At 36.9% G+C, this 20908-nt stretch overlaps 4 protein-coding genes across 4 annotated transcripts in view; 1 reads left to right on the top strand and 3 right to left on the bottom strand.

Annotated features, from left to right (window-relative positions):
* The window catches only part of ubr3 (ubiquitin protein ligase E3 component n-recognin 3), a 37481-nt gene extending 34264 nt beyond the window's left edge, over positions 1–3217 (bottom strand). Inside the window, 4 exon segments of the mRNA XM_054615191.1 lie at positions 260–415; positions 798–950; positions 1247–1386; positions 2648–3217. Coding sequence (XP_054471166.1) covers positions 260–415; positions 798–950; positions 1247–1386; positions 2648–3084 — 886 coding nt within the window. The 5' untranslated portion in view covers positions 3085–3217.
* A 2487-nt stretch (positions 3218–5704) lies between these two features.
* mettl5 (methyltransferase 5, N6-adenosine) lies at positions 5705–8368 on the top strand. The gene is made up of 7 exons (XM_054615200.1): positions 5705–5929; positions 6007–6121; positions 6242–6426; positions 7167–7249; positions 7715–7766; positions 7837–7886; positions 8285–8368. The coding sequence occupies exons 1-7, from the start codon at positions 5830–5832 to the stop codon at positions 8324–8326; spliced, it is 627 nt and encodes a 208-aa protein (XP_054471175.1). The 5' UTR covers positions 5705–5829; the 3' UTR covers positions 8327–8368.
* Positions 7939–14745, bottom strand: ssb (small RNA binding exonuclease protection factor La). Its single transcript, XM_054615199.1, has 12 exons — positions 14612–14745; positions 13182–13248; positions 12958–13061; positions 10950–11124; positions 10315–10422; positions 10117–10220; positions 9456–9527; positions 9326–9368; positions 9102–9242; positions 8830–9016; positions 8584–8724; positions 7939–8495 (listed from the first exon to the last, which is right to left on the bottom strand). The coding sequence occupies exons 2-12, from the start codon at positions 13239–13241 to the stop codon at positions 8416–8418; spliced, it is 1215 nt and encodes a 404-aa protein (XP_054471174.1). The 5' UTR covers positions 13242–13248; positions 14612–14745; the 3' UTR covers positions 7939–8415.
* Positions 14746–16455: 1710 nt separating this feature from the next.
* On the bottom strand, positions 16456–19349 carry klhl23 (kelch-like family member 23). Its single transcript, XM_054615787.1, has 4 exons — positions 19343–19349; positions 17947–19176; positions 16842–16994; positions 16456–16766 (listed from the first exon to the last, which is right to left on the bottom strand). The coding sequence occupies exons 1-4, from the start codon at positions 19347–19349 to the stop codon at positions 16456–16458; spliced, it is 1701 nt and encodes a 566-aa protein (XP_054471762.1).
* Positions 19350–20908: the final 1559 nt, after the last annotated feature.

Here is a 20908-nt window from a genome sequence, read left to right on the forward strand (position 1 = left end):
ATTTGTTTATCTTAAACTAATGATATCACACATGAAAATGATCTGGAATAGCTCTGATGAGGGCAGTTTAAGTCTACTGTGTGTGAGTGTTTGAGAAAGTGGTAACTGTAAGTTCACAGGGCTGTGTTGTTATCAAACAATGTGTGAAAGATAAGTCCTAACATGAACGTAACATTTCTGGCACCTCCAGGGCTTGGGCTCAGACAGTCAGATGGTTAATGACAACATGTTTCATATAAAAGGTAATGGTTATCTTTACCCAATAGGACCATTGCTCCTGCCCCTCCTTCAGCACCCACTGTGACATCAGCAGTAGCACCTTGGGCTTTGTCCTCCACAGACACCAGACCTGAATTCTGCAAGGCTGACAAATACTTGTCATAGTTCTTTTTAGCATACAAATTCTCCTCTTGGCCTGCAACAGTAAAGCAAAACAGAAAATGCAACAATTGTTTTAAGGGAAAATCTCAAGGGAAAGAAAACTTGATCACAATCATAGATGCAGAATCTAAGTAAAGGACACCTACATTTCATATTCTGCTACAGAATACATGGCTAAGTAGAAAATGCAGACTAGAAATATTTATTTATATTTAAAAAATAAAAGTTATAAATTCTAGTATATTCATTTTGGGTTTTTTTCAAGTTTTGAAATGTTTGTATGTGTGACAAAGGAACAACACAATGACATTACTTCAATAATGTAAAAATATTATCTGAAACTAAGCAAGAAAGAAACAATTCTGTGATATGGCAATGCTAATTGGTCTAACAAGAACTCAAACATAGATATTTACCCATGCTCAACTCCTTGAATGTTTGCTGATTGGTCAAGATCTTTGTTAGTACAGTCCTCATTGCGCATCCCATCTTCGTGAGCTCCTCCAGGAAGGAGATCTGAGGCTCCAGCTGCTGCAGGACCTTCTGCAGATCTCGCTCAGTTGAGGTGTCTGGTAAAGCAAGATAAGAGATTTATCAGACTCTGCATCCAAAAGTATGTTCACAAAGAACAAACAGTTGTATAACACTCACATCCCGCTTTCACAGCAATATCTGTTTCGCTCTCATATGCAACAGGAGATCCACTTCATTATATAAAATATCAATGAAGATTGAAAAAATATGAAATACTTTAAATACTAGGATTCTGAAAGTCATTTTACATAGTTAAAGCTTTTGTTCAAGATGGTCAGAGGACCAAAGTATATTGTCTCCATAAAGACAAGACTGTCATGAGTGTTTTCACCTTGTTCAATGTATCCATCTCTCAGGTACTGTATAATACACAGAATAAAGCGAGGAAGAACCATCTCAGACATCAAGAGAAGGTCTCGAGGTATTAAAGGGACGTTCTCCCCTGTTCTCAACTGATGCCTTCTGCAGAACCTGTAAGAAAAAAAAAAAAAAAAATGTTGATGTTCCAGACATGTTATAAAGATCATAGCAACCTTCTTTCTCTTTCCTTCTCTCTCTCTCTTATTTTTGTTTGAATTTTTTTTATCATTTCAGTATAAGGGCCCTGTCAAACCAGAAGGTTGGGTTTAAATATAATTCATTTTTACCTTTTGTCTGTTTTTCTAGCTGTTACACTTGATTACAGCACTGCACTGTATTTACTTGAATATTCGAAAAGGTTGAGGTTTAAAAATGGTTTGGATTAGGTGAGCATTACAGGATAAAATATGGGAGCTTTTCGTTTTTTTAAAGCCTGCCCAATACACATAGTGTGATCCATAGCAACACTAAACCTACTCTTGCTCATATTGCTCAGACTGTTTGACTGAAACAAGTCACTCAGCAGAAAAGTCAGCTGCTTGATGCTGACAAAAGTCACAAAATGTTTTTACTTCTGGATAACAATATCAAAACTATGCAAATAATGGGAATATATGTCATGCAGATTTGATCTAAGCACGCTTATTCATGATGGTGTCTAAAAGGGAAACTATAATTAAGAATTTTAAACTAAAATTTAATGTAACTGTGTTGGCAATAGGGCTGGGCAATAATAATAAAAAATCAAATATCACAATATAATTCACCAAATACCTCTATATTGAAATTGCAACAATATTGTGGGGTTGACTATTGGTGCTTTTAAACAAATATTTATGCAATGAGATATTTTATTTATAATCATAAGAATAAATGCATTAAAGAAAATGATGGAGCAGCTAGAACAGAAACGTACTATGGGTTCAGAAAATGACATCTAGCATGACAGGATAAAATATGGGAGCTTTTTTTTGTTTTTTTTTAAAGCCTATACACATAGTGTGATCCATAGCAACACTAAACCTACTCTTACTCATATTGCTCAGACTGTTTAACTGAGACAAATCAATTCACCTCTATATTGATATTGCAACAATATTGTTTGTGCTTTTAAACAAATATTTATGCAATGAGATATTTGATTTATAATCATAAGAATAAATGCATTAAAGAAAATGATGGAGCAGCTAGAACACACATGTCCTACAGGCTCAGATAATGACATCACTTAATATGTAAAGCACACTCAAGCCATGCTGCGATATAAAGATGTGCATAATGACGTCTGATCCTCTTCACCCTCCAGACCTGTCAAAACAACCCTGGTCCAGTTAGCCTAGCTTAGCTTAGCTTAGCGTTAGCTCGGACTTACCCACTCTCTCGCATGACATTACTGTCTCCACAGTCGCAGGCCCCGCCAGCCTGGCTCCTGAACATGTTGAAATCGTGGCCCGTGTGGTCTCCGTTATTGAAGCACTCTGCGCACAGAGACATGCACGGGGAGATGCCACAGGTCCGGCATCGGTACGCCACGAAATTGGCCGTCCAGACCAAGCCGCACAGGGTCGCGTTGTCATAAGACCGCACGGTTTTGCAGAACTCCTCGAAACCTTCGCCCCCTGCGATCAGACATTTACTCCAGTCCAGAGCCTCCGTGTCCGCCGCGGGTTTCTCGGGGTTTAGCACCACGTCGAGCAGCTCCTGGAGCTGTCGGACCCCGGAGCTATTGTCAGCCCGGCTCAAGTCCGCCTTCAGGTGTGCGGCGGTGGCTTTCTTGTCCCGGCGCAGCAGCAGCGACGCCGCCATCATGTACTCAGGCTTGTTGTCCACAAATTTATTTTTGTTGTCTTGCTTCCATGTTCTCGGGCTTTCTCGCGATACGACCGGTCACGTCGTGGCGAACGGACGAGATTACCCCCACGCTCAGTGTTCAGCAGTGATTGAACGAGAATCTGGTGGAGGGGTATGGAGGAGGAAAAGTGACGTACAGTACCAGTCAAAAGATTGGATGGACACACCTTCTCATTCAACTACTGTGAAGAATGTAGAATATAAAACATATTCTGGTTTGTTGAGCATTTGTTTGTTTACCACATAATTCCATATGTGTTGCTTCATAGTTTGGATGTCTTCAATATTAATCTACAATGTAGAAAAAAATAAAATAAAGAAATAAAGAAAACCATTGAATGAGAAGGTGTGTCCAAACTTTTGACTGGTACTGTAAGTATAAATAAATAAAAAAAATACATAAATAATTGTATAAATAAATACAGGAATAAATACATAAATGCTTAAATAAATGTATAAATACAGAAATTAATAGATAAATGAATAAATAAATGCTGAAATAAATACAGAAATATTTAAATGCATTAATAAATGCATAAATAAATAAAAGAATATATAAATAAATAAATGCTGAAATGAATTAATAAAACCATTGAATGAGAAGGTGTGTCCAAACTTTTGACTGGTACTGTAAGTATAAATAAATAAATAAATAAATAATTGTATAAATAAATACAGGAATAAATGAATAAATGCTTAAATAAATGTATAAATACAGAAATGAATAAATAAATGAATAAATAAATGAATAAATAAATACAGAAATATTTAAATGCATTAATAAATGCAGAAATAAATAAATAAAAGAATATATAAATAAATAAATGCTGAAATGAATTAATAAAACCATTGAATGAGAAGGTGTGTCCAAACTTTTGACTGGTACTGTAAGTATAAATAAATAAATGCATAAATAATTGTATAAATAAATACAGGAATAAATAAATAAATGCTTAAATAAATGTATAAATACAGAAATTAATAAATAAATGAATGAATAAATGCTGAAATAAATACAGAAATATTTAAATGCATTAATAAATGCAGAAATAAAGAAATAAAATAATAGATAAATAAATAAATGCTGAAATGAATTAATAAAACCATTGAATGAGAAGGTGTGTCCAAACTTTTGACTGGTACTGTAAGTATAAATAAATAAATGCATAAATAATTGTATAAATAAATACAGGAATAAATAAATAAATGCTTAAATAAATGTATAAATACAGAAATGAATAAATAAATGAATAAATAAATGCTGAAATAAATACAGAAATATTTAAATGCATTAATAAATGCAGAAATTAAAAAAATAAAAAATGTATATATAAATAAATAAATGCTGAAATTAATTAATAAAAGTTGATTCCTAAATGGGACATAAATACATAAACATATTACTACATTTACGTTCACCTTCATTTATTTATTCCTGTATTTATTTATACAATTATTTGTGCATTTATTTATTTATACTTATGACCTTTTTCGTCCTCCATACCGGTGGCTCTAGCAGAGTCGGGGCGTGTGTCTCGTTGAACCAGCTCGGTTCATGCACAGTCATGCATGTTGTTTAGTTTCCCTGTTTCTAGGTTACTGATAGCCTCAAACATCAGACCGACAAAGATAAAACATTATCTTTGTGCACCCATGCAACACAGGGCTGTGCGGAGAGGGCCAGCGCATGACTGTGTATAGCTTTTAGTAGGTATATTAACAATTAAATGATCAAATAAAAGAATCCCCATGTTACACTTTTAGAAGACACTTCACTGTGTAATGGTGTACATACATGTATTCCCCTTTTAATGTATTATTATATAGAACATTCATCAAATATCATTCATCAGGTTATTTTACAAGGAAATGAGGATGCATTAAATATAACTTGGACATACCTCCTATATGATATTATGTATTATGTAGGCTTTTAGTGCCACGGTATAATGTAAATTGAATCTTGATTTGTTGATGGTTCCGACCCATGGATGACTGATTGATTTCATGTGATTGGGGGAATCTGATCTGACCAACCTATTTCAGAACCCCAAGTTCTATTTAAAAACAAAAATTGTATTACATATTTAATAATTTTTTTCTGGCAACCATGATATCAGTTGTAATTTAATGAACTATCTCATTCTCTAAAATAGCTTGGACGTGTCAGCAAGCATGTCTGAAAAATATCAATCTTAGTGCACCAGTGCAATTAAATTGTTGAATGAAATAATCCCCCTATGTAACACTTTTATAAGACACTTTATTCATGTTGTACCTAACTTGTATTTCACTTTTTATTTGTGATTAATTATATTTGTTTATATTAGATATTCATTTTAATGTATTATAATTGTTTTTAATCATTATTTATTACTTCAATTTAGCGTGTTATGTTGTTATTAGTTGTATTGTAATGAACAAATTCATATTTTCAAATATCAATTTGAAACGCTGCATACAATATATGTATTTTATAAAACAAACAAAAAAAGTGCATGGAGGAACTACTATCACGCTCTCCTGGGTCAAAGTCGGATTGTTTTGGTTGATGCACATTGCAGACATTCTTCCGGAAGTCGTCTTCCACTAAGCATTGAATATACATTTACTGCGATAATAGCCAAAGTTTAACCGTTTGAAATACTCATCGGGGTTGTTGCACCTGCTGCACATAGGTTTGGGACATTACAGTCGCTGGCAATGAAACTAAAAGAGTTAGAGAGTTGTTTACAGCAAGTGGACACGTTTGAAGAGCCAAAAATCCTTCTTGAGCAATATCCGACCAGTCCCCATATCGCTGGTGAGGTGACAACGTGTGCTTATTGGAGTTTATTAATGGTGCACATTGTTCTCAATAACTTTCTGTTCCCCCCACAGCATGCATGCTTTATACAATCCATAGCACCTTTGATGACATTGAGGGAAAACTAGTAGCAGATCTGGGATGTGGCTGTGGAGTCCTCAGCATTGGGGCTGCGATGCTTAATGCAGGGTGAGAGTATCTCACCATCCAACTGTTTTTTTCATATTTTCAACACAATTTAGGATAAGTGTTATTTCCAATCATCTTAAATACTCATTTGATTCATTCTCTCTCTCTTTTCTTATTCAGTTTGTGCGTCGGTTTTGACATTGACAACGACGCACTGGACATATTCAGAAGAAATGCAGAGGAATTTGAGATTTCTAACTTGGATCTGGTCCAGTGTGACCTGTGTTCTCTGGATGCAGATGCTTATGCCAAAAAGTTTGACACTGTAATAATGAATCCACCATTTGGGACAAAACACAACCAGGGTGAGTACACAGTTTAATGGGCTATTTCGGTGATTTAGTACTGTGCTTCTATAAAATCTTCCAAATCGGTCCAGCAGAGACCGAGATAAACTGGTTTATAGTATATTTTTAGGGTCAAAGTACGAAAACTACAATCCTCACAATGCAAACCAATTGCATCTTTTTGTAGGTCCCTCCTTTCGGGTAAACGCCCATGTCTCTCAAACTCTTCGCCCCCCTAGACACTGATTATCTGTTAAAAATAAGAAGTCTCAAGCCCAATTCCAAACAACTCTATTCCATTGTAAGGGGTTATTTTCGTAGTGCTTTATGCCATGCCATATGACCTGAAGGTGGTAGAGATGTGAAAGATCCCCATGTTTATGACTTGTTGGCATTCATGTCATCGGACAACTTACTATTGCAGAATGTGACAAAACAAAGACTTAACCTAAGGTCCACACACTATCATTACCAAAAGTCATCTTCCTCAGTGGATGTTTGGAGAGTTTTTCATTTGGGTTTTAATACTTTGCATTGAAAACGTGGTACAATATCCATTAGACAGCTCTCTTCAAAGCCATATGAGACATTTAACAATAGTGCTACAGGTTGAGTAGTTGAGTCTAGTGACATGTATACTGATTTTCATGTGTAAAAAAAAAAAAAAAAAAAAAAAGAAATCAGTGGAGTACCCTTTTGAGTTAGTGTAGCCCTAGAGTTACATGAAGTTTTGAATTTGTTTCTATTCTTTGTTATAGGCATGGACATGAAGTTCTTATGGACCGCTTTAACGATGGCAAAGACAGCAGTGTATTCACTCCATAAAACATCAACACGAGGGGTGAGTATTCAGTAACCATACCGGTCACATACAGCACCATGTTATTAGTAAGAGCTTTCAGGGCAAATCTAAGACAGGTTTGGTTGCAACTAACGCTTGTTTTCAGTATCTATTAATCTGCTGATTTTTTTTCGGTTCTATAAAAAGGTTAGAAAATAGTGACAAATTCTTCAATGCCCAAGGTGATGTCCTTACATTTTTTTGGTTTAGTTTAATCTGATTTTTTTTAAAAGAAGAGAAAAGCAGGAAATCTCCCATTTAAGAGGCAGAAAGCAGCATTTTTGTTGTTTTTCTGTCAATCGATTTATTAAATTAGACTAATTGTTGCAGCTCTACTTTCAAGCCTGAAGTTAAGTCAAGTCCCACTAAAGTCAAGACAAATATCAAGTCCTCATTTTAATAACTTTGACTGAAGTCTGTAGTATGAAGACTGAAATGCATGTTTATTTCCTCATCTGATTACAGCACATTCAAAAGAAGGCTAGTGACTGGGGAATGAAGATGGAAGTAATAGCAGGTAAGAATTATACAGTGCATCTTCTTTATAACTAAAATATCCAAACAGTGACTGCATTCTCTCTTTACAGAACTAAGATATGACTTGCCAGCATCTTACAAGTTTCACAAAAAGAAATCGGTAAGCTATCTTAGTGCCAAGGCATAATTGACAAAACATATTCACACAAATATTGAATCATTTGTATGTTTTATTTGCTATTCACATATGCAAACTTAAAAAAACAAACAAAACAAAAAACTAAATAAAATAGGAAAGCAGATTTTCTCATCACTCACTGAAGGTAATCTTTAAGGAATAACATAATAGCACAGATTCTAGATGTCACACAGGTCTTACGAAACATACCAAATGTTCAGGTGTAATTAAATGGCTGTCAAAGTGCAGATTTATGTATGAATGATAAAATCAAAAACATTTTAAGAGGAGAAAAATAGGTATACAAATAATATGAGAGGCACAATATAAAGGGACTTAAAAAGCTGAAAACTGACAAAGCTTTGCAAATTGTTCTCTAGGTTGACATCCAGGTGGACTTCATACGATTCTCCAAAGCCTGAAGCTCTCACTGGAATGGATTTAAGTTGCCTCTGCATTTTCACTGTTTATAATAAATCTTTTCACAAAAATCCTGGGTGTGACCTTGTGACTAAGATCCGTTTTCAGTTTTGGGAACCTTTGCTGCGGGGCCATCAGCTTCTTCTAGTTCTCTCTTTGGGGCCACAGGTTCTAGAGGAAAAGCACACAGTAGGTCCATTAGAATTAACAATGCAAGACTCAAACCAAGTTCTGAAGCTTCAGAAGATGCTGAACTTACTGTCGTCCTCGTCATCACTTTCAAATTTCATCTTTTTGCCCTTGTACTGGCTTCTGCCATCTCTTCCATCTCTTCCATCTCTTCCACCTCTTCCCCTTCGGCCTCCTCTTCCTCCTCTGCCACCTGATCTTCCTCTGCCAGCTTTTAAGACAGACCAAATGCATTAATACAAAATCATAGATTTAATTATTGATGGTATACACATTTTTTGGGGATGTGCTGCTAAGTTTAAAACATAGTATTTACCTCTGTTTTTGGATCTGTTGTAGGATTCTTGTTGAGCTTCGATGATATTCTTAAGTTCTTCTTTCTCCTCGTCTCCCTTAAGCACCTGCCAGTTAACACTGTTGTTCTTGATTTTCAATTCCCCTCCGTTTGCCTCTTTGGCATTATCGAACGCTTCCTTTGCAATCCCGTCGAAAAGGAGGGTGCCCTTGTTGAAAGTAAAAATATATATTTTAAATGACATCTCGTCTTTTTACCCTGAGTAACAGACTTGAGTAATAGAGTTTCCTTACCTCTTTGGCCCCTCTTGTAAAATTAACCCACTTAATCTTTCCATGGCCAGAGAACAATTCATGGAAGTCCTCTCTTGAAACATCTTCAAGCTCTCCTGAAAACTTCAGCAAACAACCCGTCTTTTCATCCAAAAGCAGACCCTGCAACACAAATGAAAAATGATTAATAAAGTGACCAGAGACCAGCGAAGCACAAAGCTTATTAGCACTAATGAGGAGCTCACCATTTCTTTATCTTCTGTGTGTTTCTGCTGTTGTTCTTTGTCCCTAAACATTTTTGGGGAAGGATGGTCAGTCATTTTCAAAAACTGTACTGAATGTTGTAGAACAGGGAGGTATTGTTTGTGTACTCACTGTTTAGCTTTTGCTTTCGACTCTGCTTTGAACTGCTTTCTCTCTTCTGCTTTCTTTACATGGTAGTCTTCTCTGCAAGCAGAACAGCAATGACATTATTATTATTATTATTATTATTATTATATACAGTTATATTCAAAAGTTTGTTTGGCCCTGGACGAATTAAACATGTTAATTTTCTAGAACAAAACTTAAACTCTGCCGGACCACACTTGAACGGTTTAGTGCAGTTTATTTCTTCTGAAAAAATTACCCCCCAAAAAATAAAAAGCAGTACCATATCAGACCATATCGACAACACTTGTTTCATGTAGACAGTCAACAGCTTTCTATTCTAGTTTTTTGATTGAGTAATTTATGGTCATTTTAAATGACAGTACATCCATTTTTGCTGTATTAAAGAAAGAAAAGAAAAAAGGTCTGTTAAACATAGCTGTGATGTCAGACTAGAGGGGTGAGAAACCTTAGAACATACTACATGTACTCTCTCCTGTCAAATAACTTCCATTGAGCAGAGTCATTCTGCATTCACATCTTTGAAAGTACGTCACTCCCATTTTTGATCATCTATCAGATCTTGTGCTGACTTTATTTCTCAATCAAAATCACAGTATTTGTCCACTACAGATACATTTTAAAACCAAGAAGCAGTACAACTTACCTTGATAACACGAGCATCTCATTGTCTTTGAATGACTTTATGTCTGTCCGTTCTAGGAACTGCTTAGAAGACTCTTCTGTGTCGAAACAGATAAACACTGATCCCTATAAAAGAATAAATTCAAGTAATTAGAAACCTTTTTACAAATTAATTAGGAAAGCATTCAATTTGAATTGTTACATAATATGTTTCATTTACCTTGAACTGCCTTTGCAGGGTTCTCCTCATTTGAATGTTTTCTATGTTGCCTTTCGTGTTCAGCCACTCCTGAATCTCATCAAGGGAAGTTTCGAGGGGAAATCCTTTCTAGATGTGAAAAGATATTAGAATGTGTGTAAAACAAAATTAGTATACTCAAAGTGAAAAATGTACTTTTATATTTAGGAGCGCCATGATATGCTGAAGTTGGCTAGGAAAACACCTCATCTTTAGTTTAATAGAATACAAATATACACACGGTTGTCAGTTTATTAGGTACTCGTAGCCAAAGCTAATGCAGTCTAATACGACAGTCCTGTAATATATTATACCTTCAAGAAGGTTTTTGAGTGGTGTTGCTATCATTTTGTCCACCCTATTTATGTCAATGAGCGTAGGCCAAGACAGGAACACCTCTGTTCAACAGGGCTACAAACTATAGACTCCAAAATTATTACACTAGGAATTCAACTCTCTAAAACAGTTTCAATAGAATTTGAACATTATAACCTTCATAAAAGTAGAATATATCACATAACTTTTGTATTATACTGCATTGATTTTAAAACTTAAGTTTAAGTGACACAATCAAACTTCAAAGATAAATGTGTGCATGCAATTTAATTTTTTTTTACCATGTACACAGATTTGTGTTTTAGAGCGTCTTTGTAATCATCATTCACTTCTGGTAAGGGTTTGCTTGGAATCCTCCTGACTTTGGTCTTGTCTTCGCTTACTTCCAAGAGACCAGTCTTTGATTTCTGGAGAGCTTCAACAATAACGCTGGTTTCTGTAGTTAAAGTCTTCAGTCTGGGAAGAGAAAACAAATACTCTGATTTCAAAGGGGAAATAAAAGGCAGCTGAATCATTTCTACACTGCTCTTTCAATGAATTAGGGTTGATTAAAAAGAAATAAAAGTGCTGACTCACACTGACTTCTGGCTACATAAAACTCCAAATATATAGACTTTAATCAGTGGGATTTGGCCAAGTTGTCAGTAGGATGGTCTCTTATGCTAATGGCCCTACATGAATACCTCTTAAATTCAGCAGAATGTCACTTTGTGTATGCCGGTGTGGCTAGGGACAGGGTGGGGTCATGTGTTAATCTTGCCCTACTTTTCATGAGTCATACAAAGGCTCCACAAACTGTTAAGTCATCTCTACCTTTGTCTCTAGTTTTAAGTTGATGTTGCCCTATCCTGTTATTGAAGCATCAGTATCTGATTCAGTCATGTCATGGAGATGAGACCCAAATCAGGGATGTCAAATCAAAGAATTCCTCAGCTGTTAAAAAGAAAGCACACCTGTACATTGCAAACAATTTCACCACAGCCCTTGAGAAGTTAACTATTTCCACATTTCTGAGGGACTACAGTAGTCTTCAGTGGATTACTTTTAGGACTCAATGATCTCCCACAATTCCTTGTGGTTGAAGGTGTGATCAGAATAACAGAGGTCACCATAACAATGAAATAACAGCAGCGCGATTGCAGGTAAACACTAAAATCCCCAACAGTAAAAGCACACATGGAGCCATCATCACTGTTATTGCTGGACTCATCTGCCTAAGATGCTCATGCACACGTTTGTCTCAAAATGCTACGACAGATACAACTTTTAGAGGGTGGTAAAACATGGGACTAGATGGGAATTGCACTAAAGCAAAGACAGTCAGATCATGTCATATCAGTTAGCTTTCTTTAATTCATTTGCTTCAGCTAAATTTCTTGTGTTATCAGGTTGAATAACTGGATTGACATGACTTTATTTATAACACAATGTCTTCCCAGGTCATTCAAACCACACAAACTGTGTTGAGCTTATGCAAAAGGGATGCCCCTTGAAACCCGGTTCTAACCAGGAATCTGTTCTAAATTAGTAAAAACCTGGAGTATTGATAAAGTTCAAAAGCAACGGCTCTGCTATTGGTACTGAAGAAGTTACTGAGTGAGATCTCTGTGGAAAACAGCAGCATCGCAAACCTCCTCTCTGTGTCTCTGTGGCCGTCATTGCCTGAGGGGCAGAGTTGTGCTTTACTCTGACACACACACCGACTCCAGCTCAGTACAGCGTGAGACACATCATGGCAGAGAGGAGAAAAAGATCCAAAGTGCACAAATGCAATAAAACCCTCCAAGTAAGGGAGGTAATGCCAGTAATGTATCAAAACATTTGGCAAACAAGGATAACATTCACTTGCAGAAATTAGTTTTCGACTGTTTGCCGAGCAGTCGTCCATCCTCGTTTTGCTGCAAGTAACATTAACGATGCCATACAGAGCTTTCTAATAGGAATAGTCTAATAAATGAAAGCTAATTTAATGAACGTGACTGTACTGTAAAGTTTTTGCAACTATTTGTATTGCTGCTCAAGAAAGACTATTTGTTTACATAGAAGAATAAAGCAATGCTGTTTGTTTTCTTATTTAATTGTATTTTTTACTCACAATGTAATCAAAAAGAACCAATAATAGTATCGATAAGGAACCAAACAGATAAGCAGCATTGATAAAAGTATTAGTATCGATAATACTAACCTAACAATTCCCATCCCTACAAAGGATAGCTTTAGTGAATGAATGACATCAACACTAGTATTCGTTTTACAGCAGAGAATGCGATAAAGACCGGGATTACAAACCTGTTGAATTTGAGCATCGTCTCCAAAGGCACCCAGCCGTCATCAAGTTGCAATTGTTCTTTGAGAAACTTGTCTCTTGGAAGATTGTGATCACCGAAGTAGTACTAGAGATGGGAAAAGATACATTTTTAGAGCTGAATTTAAAGTGACTTTTACTAATTGAGAGAGAGAGAGAGAGAGAGAGAGAGAGAGAGAGAGAGAGAGAGATAATAAAATCACAATACCTCTATTTGTCGTGCCACTTTCAGCTCAATTGGAGACATCTGTTCTTTATTTTCTGCCATGATTGTTCTGTGTAGGAAACAGTAACCCAAACAATTGGTAACATATCAATAAGATAAGATAAGATAATCCTTTATTAGTCCCGCAGCGGGGAAATTTGCACTTACAACAGCGCAGAGTATAGTGCACACAAGAGACATAGCAGAAGAAGACAAGCTAAAAATAAAAATAAAAAATAAAAAAATAAAAAATGAAAAAAATAAAAATAAAATAAAACAAGTATTATAAATAAGCAATAAAAAAACAGTAGAAAAAACAACAATAACTGAAATACTATATTTACAGACAGAGAAAAAAAAAAAAAAACTATTTCAACTACTTTTAACTTTTTTAACCATTATTGCACAGTGCAATGTGCAATCATATTTCATATGAGAAAACAAGTAGTATATCTAAAGAAAAAGAAAAAAATTGACAATCATGCAAAAAACCTTTGTTAAATATCACATTTTTTAATGTTTGGTTCAATTTGAGGAAGCCACTTTGGACTGTGGGAAAACTGCCATTTTATAAACTGAACTATTTATCTAAAAAAAATGATCACTAGTTCCCTTCCTAATACGTTTATATAGATGACACATCAAACTATCCACATTAGTCTATTCCATTGTTTCCACTGTATTAGAGAACAGCTGTGTGGATATAATCAACATTTTGCATATTGTCTGCAGGGCCAAATACCACGAGGTTTTTCTTTTTCTTTTTGAATGAACCAAACTTGTATTGCACTCTAAAGAATTCAAAACCAGCAACGCTAGCAGCTCTTCTCTGGGCTCAACTATGTGCATTATCATTCCGAAAAGTCATTTATAATAATTGGTAACAGCCCATTAGCAGGATTAACAAACTGGTTTTATATACTGAACAGCTTGACCCAGTAACTAAAATCAAAAAAACCCAATTCAAAAATAACTATATACATATGAAAATTAGCATACAATTGGCATGAAGACAAACGTTTCATTGTATCCTGATGCAATGTTGCTAACAACTTGATGGCTAACGTGTTAGCTTAGCTTCAGTGATCAGCTGCAGCTGTACACCGGCCACGCTGTGTGTTCGTACCGCAGACTGCAGCTACATGGTTTGTGCACGAAAAGCTAAGTCATGCAGCTTATTAAGACCTGCAATGGTGACAGAACCGGTTTTATTCAGTGGGACATGTAGTTAGCCGCTAAATACCTCAGTACATAATGTTGAATTAGTCAACACACTTTGCGTTACTCCATACTAGCAAAAGCACGCTGCCCACACATGCTAGACGAGAATGCCTCACGTTACTGTTATTTTATAAACCTACAGAACATTTAAAAGAATATACAAAATAAACCATAAACGCCCTCTCACTCTTCACCCGAAATTGTATACTTACGAAACGTTTAATGTCCGCTAGCAGCACTTTGAACCGTTCAAACCAAAAGAGTTCACTTCGATCCTCGCACGTTGTGGAAATGCGTGCTACGGAACACACCGAGGGCCAAAAAGAGTTCGTCCCCGCGTTTCTCCGGCTGCTGGGACCTGAGCAGCTGCAGACACTAATATATATATATATCATAATATCTGTGTGATGGAGGTCACAGCGTCTGGGTGTCGCTGTAACTACAGGGATGATGACAAAACATGAGCTGGCATTTATTATTTAGCTATTGTTTGAATAGTAAGTCATTTTACAGGAACCAGTTATTAGTTGTATTTTATTAATTAAGCTTTATCTATATATATATATCATTTCACAATTGTATTTTGTTTTAATTTGTACTTAAATGTATTCCAATATATATATGTGTGTTTATATATATATATTTTATATATATATATATACTGGTAAATATTCCAATATATATATATATGGTATATATATATATATGTGTATTTGTGTTTGTGTTTGTGTGTGTGTTTCATCACAGGCAGTGGTACTGCTTGTACTTTACTTGAGTATTTCCATTTTTTGCCACTTTGTGCTTTTACTCCACCACATGTCAGATGGAAGTAGTGTGGGAAGTATACTACATTTATTTATTTATTTATTCATTCATCTCTTTTCTTACATTTATTTTAACTTTAGGATATAATAAACTAATGAATTATGTTTTATCATATATTTCTGTAAACTACCTAGTTATCAGTTGAAATTAGTCTGCCTTCACCAACTACAACATTAAAGTGATGAAAAATTCATCACTACTTATAATCTAATAATATAATATAAATTATCTTATCTCTGCACTTTAATAGAACATATAAATATATTTCATTGCCAGTGCTTTTGCACTACTTTTAATGTTTTGAATGCAGGGCTTTTACTTTAAACAGGGCCTTTTTACACTTTGGTATTGCTCTTCCACCACTTGTCCCGGGCGTAAAGGGGAAATAGATTTTGTGTTGATTGTTGTCCAATGGAAAAAGAGAATGCTGTTACATTCTGTATGCTCTGATCAAAGATTCAAGCCAAAATGTGGGAGAAGTTTTGTAAGTCTGGTGAGAAAACAGTTTTGGGAAACAAGACATTGCATTTCTATATTGAAGCAAGCAAACAAGCACACCAATTAACATTTTGTAATATTAAATTTGTAACATGTTTTTCCACATTTTTTTACTAATGTAATGCACTTTTAATTGCATTTTTTCTTAAAATTGAACTACAACAACTTGTATCTAATGTTATATAAAACAGTCTATGACAGTCTATTTAGGATGGAGGCAAACATAAGTCTCACTGTGACTGTTTAAAAACAATGTGATAAAAACCTATGTACTCCAATGTACCGTTTACAGAGCTCACCTATGAATTCAGGCAGAAATCACATAATACTGGTAGTGATTTATTTAATCCAGTAATAGTACAGGTCTATTAATAAAGGGAAATCATTATTTGGAGCATCCTTGAACATCAGTGCGTTGGATTTTGTGTCTATGTAAAGTGGATTTGGATAATACTCATATACAGTCATCTTCTTTCTCTTCTCAGTCTTTCCTTCCAATCTATAAAAACAGAAATACCCCAAAAATAAAGTGCTAAGTAGGAAACCCCTGAGTTAATTATAATAATAATTATATTCACAGTTGGCAAATGTGTAGCTCTCTATAACAGCAGTTATACAGGGCTAACTCGACATCATGTGTGATAGTGTATCTGATATTTGCAGACTTTGAAAAAAAGAGTTCAGTTCACAATCTGATCCATTTGGCACAAAATGATGTGATAAGGGTTTGACACTAAACACTGTAAACACAAACACTTCCATGTGATCTGGCTGGGCTTGGAAGATTCCCCACAATCTCCCAAGAGTCCAGCTCCGGGTCATATTTCTCAATGGTCTGCAGATAAGTCCCTTTTGAGTAGGAGTATCCCCCTGTTACATAAATACAACCATTAATCACCACCGCCCCGCACTCCATCCTCCTCTCCTTCATCACTGATATTGATCTCCACTCGTCTCTCTCTATGTCGTAGCAGTCTGCGACGGTCGTCTGTCCACCCACCAAATACAGCTTGTTGTTGAGAGACACAGAACAAAGCCCGTACTCTGAAAACAGGATTTCAAATCAGATTACAGTATTCAGCATATTTTCATTTCTATCTCTTCCTCTTTTTCTGTTACCTGGATGGGGACTTATTGCAATGATGCTCCACTCGTTGACATCTGGCTTGTAGACTTGGATTTTTTCATAGGTGCAGTTTCCTCTGTACCCATAGTGACCTCCGGTCACATAGATTTGATCTCCCATGACGCAGGCAGTGGCATTTCCGACACCTTCAAAGGAAACAGAGGTTATTGGTATCATTAGATCAACCACTCACGTCTAGATAATGTAAATAACTTAACCCTGCAATCATTTATTTTTTGACCTTATGGAGGAAGCGCCATATCACCTTATACAGTTGATATAATTGAATTTGTTAGTTACTTATTTACACATTCAGTAGATCTGGAACAATTTAAGCAGCAATGTGGGTTTGTGGTGTTTCCTGCTACTTGGCCACTGTAAGTCCAATATTCACTCTTCTTTCAGTTCTGTTTTGCTCTCCATCACCTCCAGAGAGAAATATCTGCTGCTAAATGCTTAACTGTGTTCACTAGCTAGCTAACTAAATGTGTTTGTCTGTCTCTTGGTTCTGGGCAGCCAGTAGCGTACAGTGGGTCTATCAGAGCTGTTCCCACTAAAACCATCTGCCTGTGTCCAAAAACGGGGTTGATTACATCAGTGGGATTGAACTAATGCAATCAAGTTGTGGGCGATTAAACCAAAACAATGAGTGAAAAATGATCAGAACATCAGCAGAGTTGGGTGACAATGCTTTGTGTGTTGTCAATAGGAGCGACCACTTTCACACACGAAGAGTCATGTGATCCAGATTTAATGTGAAAATATTCATTAGTGCATCTTTAAGTTGATTTTTTTATTTTTTAAATGCATTATTTATCATTTCATTTCCTCTTCTCAGTCTTTCAGCTATATCTAGGTTCAGAAGATGATTCCATTGTCATGACAACTGAGCAAACTCCATCTACTGATTAAGGACCCAGGATGTGGCTGAAAGCTCAGAAAGAAATTCTTGATCTGAAACAGCAGTTAAAAAGAAGAACAGTCTTCCAAAAATATTCATTTAGAAGCTGTTCAGGAGCTTTGAATCAAATCACATGATCTCCATCAACAGATAGAAGGTAAAGAATGAATGAGGAAGGACTTAATATCTTTGCATACCTTGTATCATTTTGGCCAAAGGGGACCATTTCTTTTTCAATGGATCATAATATTCTGTGTCTTGCTCTGGAGCTCCTCCTCTGTATCCTCCAATGGCGTAAATACAGCCGTGCAACGCCACAGAGCAATGGTAGTATCTCGCTGTGATCATGGGGCAGCCCTCGGTCCATTCATCATAGTCACAGTTATAAACCGAAACTGTGTCCAGAGCCTCAACAGTGTTTGTCCTGTACCCACCAGTCACATAGATATTTGCTCCAAGTAAACTGACGCTGTAGCTCTCTTTTGAGTGTTCAGGCATGTCTTTTCCTTGCACCCAGGTATTGCTGATAGGATCCCATATATGAACCTCACAAAGAGGGTGCCAGTAGTAACCGCCGATGATATACATGCTGGAAGACATTTTTCTGCTTGCAGACACGTCTTTGCCGTTTGACCTTAAAGCCTTAACGATCATAGATTTAAAAACGTCTTCACTGCTCAGCAAGCGATGTCTGTGCACCTCTAAAGTAGCCTTGAAATAAATCTCATCAAGGTCTAGATGGATGGAGCGCAGCAACTCTGCAGAACAGTGAACACGATTATCCAAGTCATGGGTCACCCATTTGGCTACAGCATCTATCAACACTTCATCCCTCTGCACGGTGAGGTTCTGAGCAGCCAAAACCGATCTCATCTTCCCACGATCCAGCTCGAGGAACTCCTCCTGCTGAATGAGCTCCGTGAACCTGCTCAGCATCACTCTGCGGGCCTCCCTCTCCAGGCCGGAGCACAGGTGCAGCTCAGCGAAAGCGTGCATCCCCAAGCAGTTGTCCACATCCAGGAGGCGAACGAGAAACTCCTCACAAGCTTGTTTCACAGGAATGAACTGCAGCAGGTCTGCAGCCTCCAGCAGGCTCTGCACGTTGCTCTGAGTGATGCACAGATGGGCCGTGTACACGTAGTTCAACAGAGCATCCAGGACCCCGCAGTCCACCCCGGTGAGCGTGATGACGCTGTTTGACCTCTCCCTCATGTCAGCTGTGAACATGACTTTGAAATAGGAGCTGCGGGCTGACAGCAGAGCCTTGTGGCAGTGAAACACCTGTCCGGACTCGCCACATTGCAGAGCAATGTCTGTAAACAGGCCACTAATGTAGAAATGTCTCAGGGCATCCAGGAGCACCGCTGGGTGGTCGCCATCACAGAAGTCCTGTGTGTAGATGTCAGCTTGCTTATGTGACATAGTATCTGTGGAGAACACATGAAAACATGTCAGTGCACCAATGACACAACCTAGTGTAAACACTGGCAGCAAAGCAAAGCAAAGCAAAGCAACATCGTGGTGTCAAAAGCTTTTTTTTTCTTCTTTACAATTGTATTCATAAAACAGAAGGCTACATTCAGGTAAGCTTACCTCTCATCCTATTTCCACCAATGGCCCCGTGTTGTTCAGCGCTCGACAGTGCGTCCTCTATTTGAACGCTCCTCTTTAAAAAAAAAAAAAACAACCTCACACACACGAACCTCAATTTAGCTCGTGCAGGACTGTCGCAGGCAGGACTGTCCTATTTTGGTATTTATGTGCAGCGGCCATCCCCCCTTCTCCTCCTCCTCCTTCTCCTCCTCCTCCTCCTCCTCGCTTCTCCACCAGCAGGTCCTTGACAAAACCAAGCGACCGCTCAGAGGAGTCACCCAACACGAGCCTAAAAATAACCTCAATCCAGTCTCGTGCGGCGTATTAGTGAACCCAACAGTTGAAGACGCACCAATAACAGAATACAAACGTGATCCAGATGAGCGTGGCCGTAGACAGCGCACTATAAAGGAGCCATTGGACCGCTCACTGCCCGTGCTTTCCCCTCATTCTGCTCGTTGCTATGGTGTTTTGAACCCACTTTCAGTATGGTCAAGGCTTTACCTAATCCTAACAAGGATTAGCAGCACAGTGCACGATATTCACTCCTCACACATACGTTCTTATTTACAGGTGATTATACACTAAAAGGAAAAAAAATAAAAAAATACATTCAAGTATATTACACACTGTGGCTAAATAAAGTGTAGTTTATTTTAATTTGTTTATGTTTTCTTTCATAAACTATTCATATGTTTGAAAAGACTCAAGTAAAGTACAAGCACCTCAAATGTGTACTTTAGTACAGTATTGGGTCAATGTACTTATTCCAACACAGAAAACACAGTGAAAATTGGATTTAAATTACCTGTATCTAAATTTATACTACAGTCAGATTGAAGAATGTCCCATTTTAGAGGACATTTTGTATACAGCATTAATATACCACAAATTGTTTAACTTGGTGGTCCATGCTGCATTAGGGCTTAGTACTTTAAACTTTGGACTGTGGGAGGAAGCCGGAGAACCCGTAAAGAACCCACACTGCCACAGGGAGAACATGCAAACTCTACACAGAAGGGCCCCTCTAGTGCTAATCCCTTAACCCAGTAGCAATACAAGTGTAGAAATACTCTTTTACAATACGTAAAAGTACTGATATGTATATATATATATAGTTTATCTTGTGAATTTCACCAAAGGATCAATAAAGTTCTAATCATCCATAATAATAAATCATCATTTGTTGATTATATTCTGTATTATTATGCTGAACCGGGAAAGTAACTAGCAACATACAGTGGGTACGGAAAGTATTCAGACCCCTTTAAATTTTTCACCCTTTGTTTCATTGCAGCCATCTGCTAAAATCAAAAAGTTCATTTTTTTTCGCATTAATGTACACTCAGCAACCCATCTTGACAGAAAAAAACAGAAATGTAGAAATTTTTGCAAATTTATTAAAAAAGAAAAACTGAAATATCACATGGTCATAAGTATTCAGACCCTTTGCTCAGTATTGAGTAGAAGCACCCTTTTGAGCTAGTACAGCCATGAGTCTTCTTGGGAATGATGCAACAAGTTTCTCACACCTGGATTTGGGGATCCTCTGCCATTCTTCCTTGC

The sequence above is a fragment of the Anoplopoma fimbria genome, chromosome 16 (genome assembly GCF_027596085.1).
Source record: "Anoplopoma fimbria isolate UVic2021 breed Golden Eagle Sablefish chromosome 16, Afim_UVic_2022, whole genome shotgun sequence".
Lineage (NCBI taxonomy): Eukaryota > Metazoa > Chordata > Actinopteri > Perciformes > Anoplopomatidae > Anoplopoma > Anoplopoma fimbria.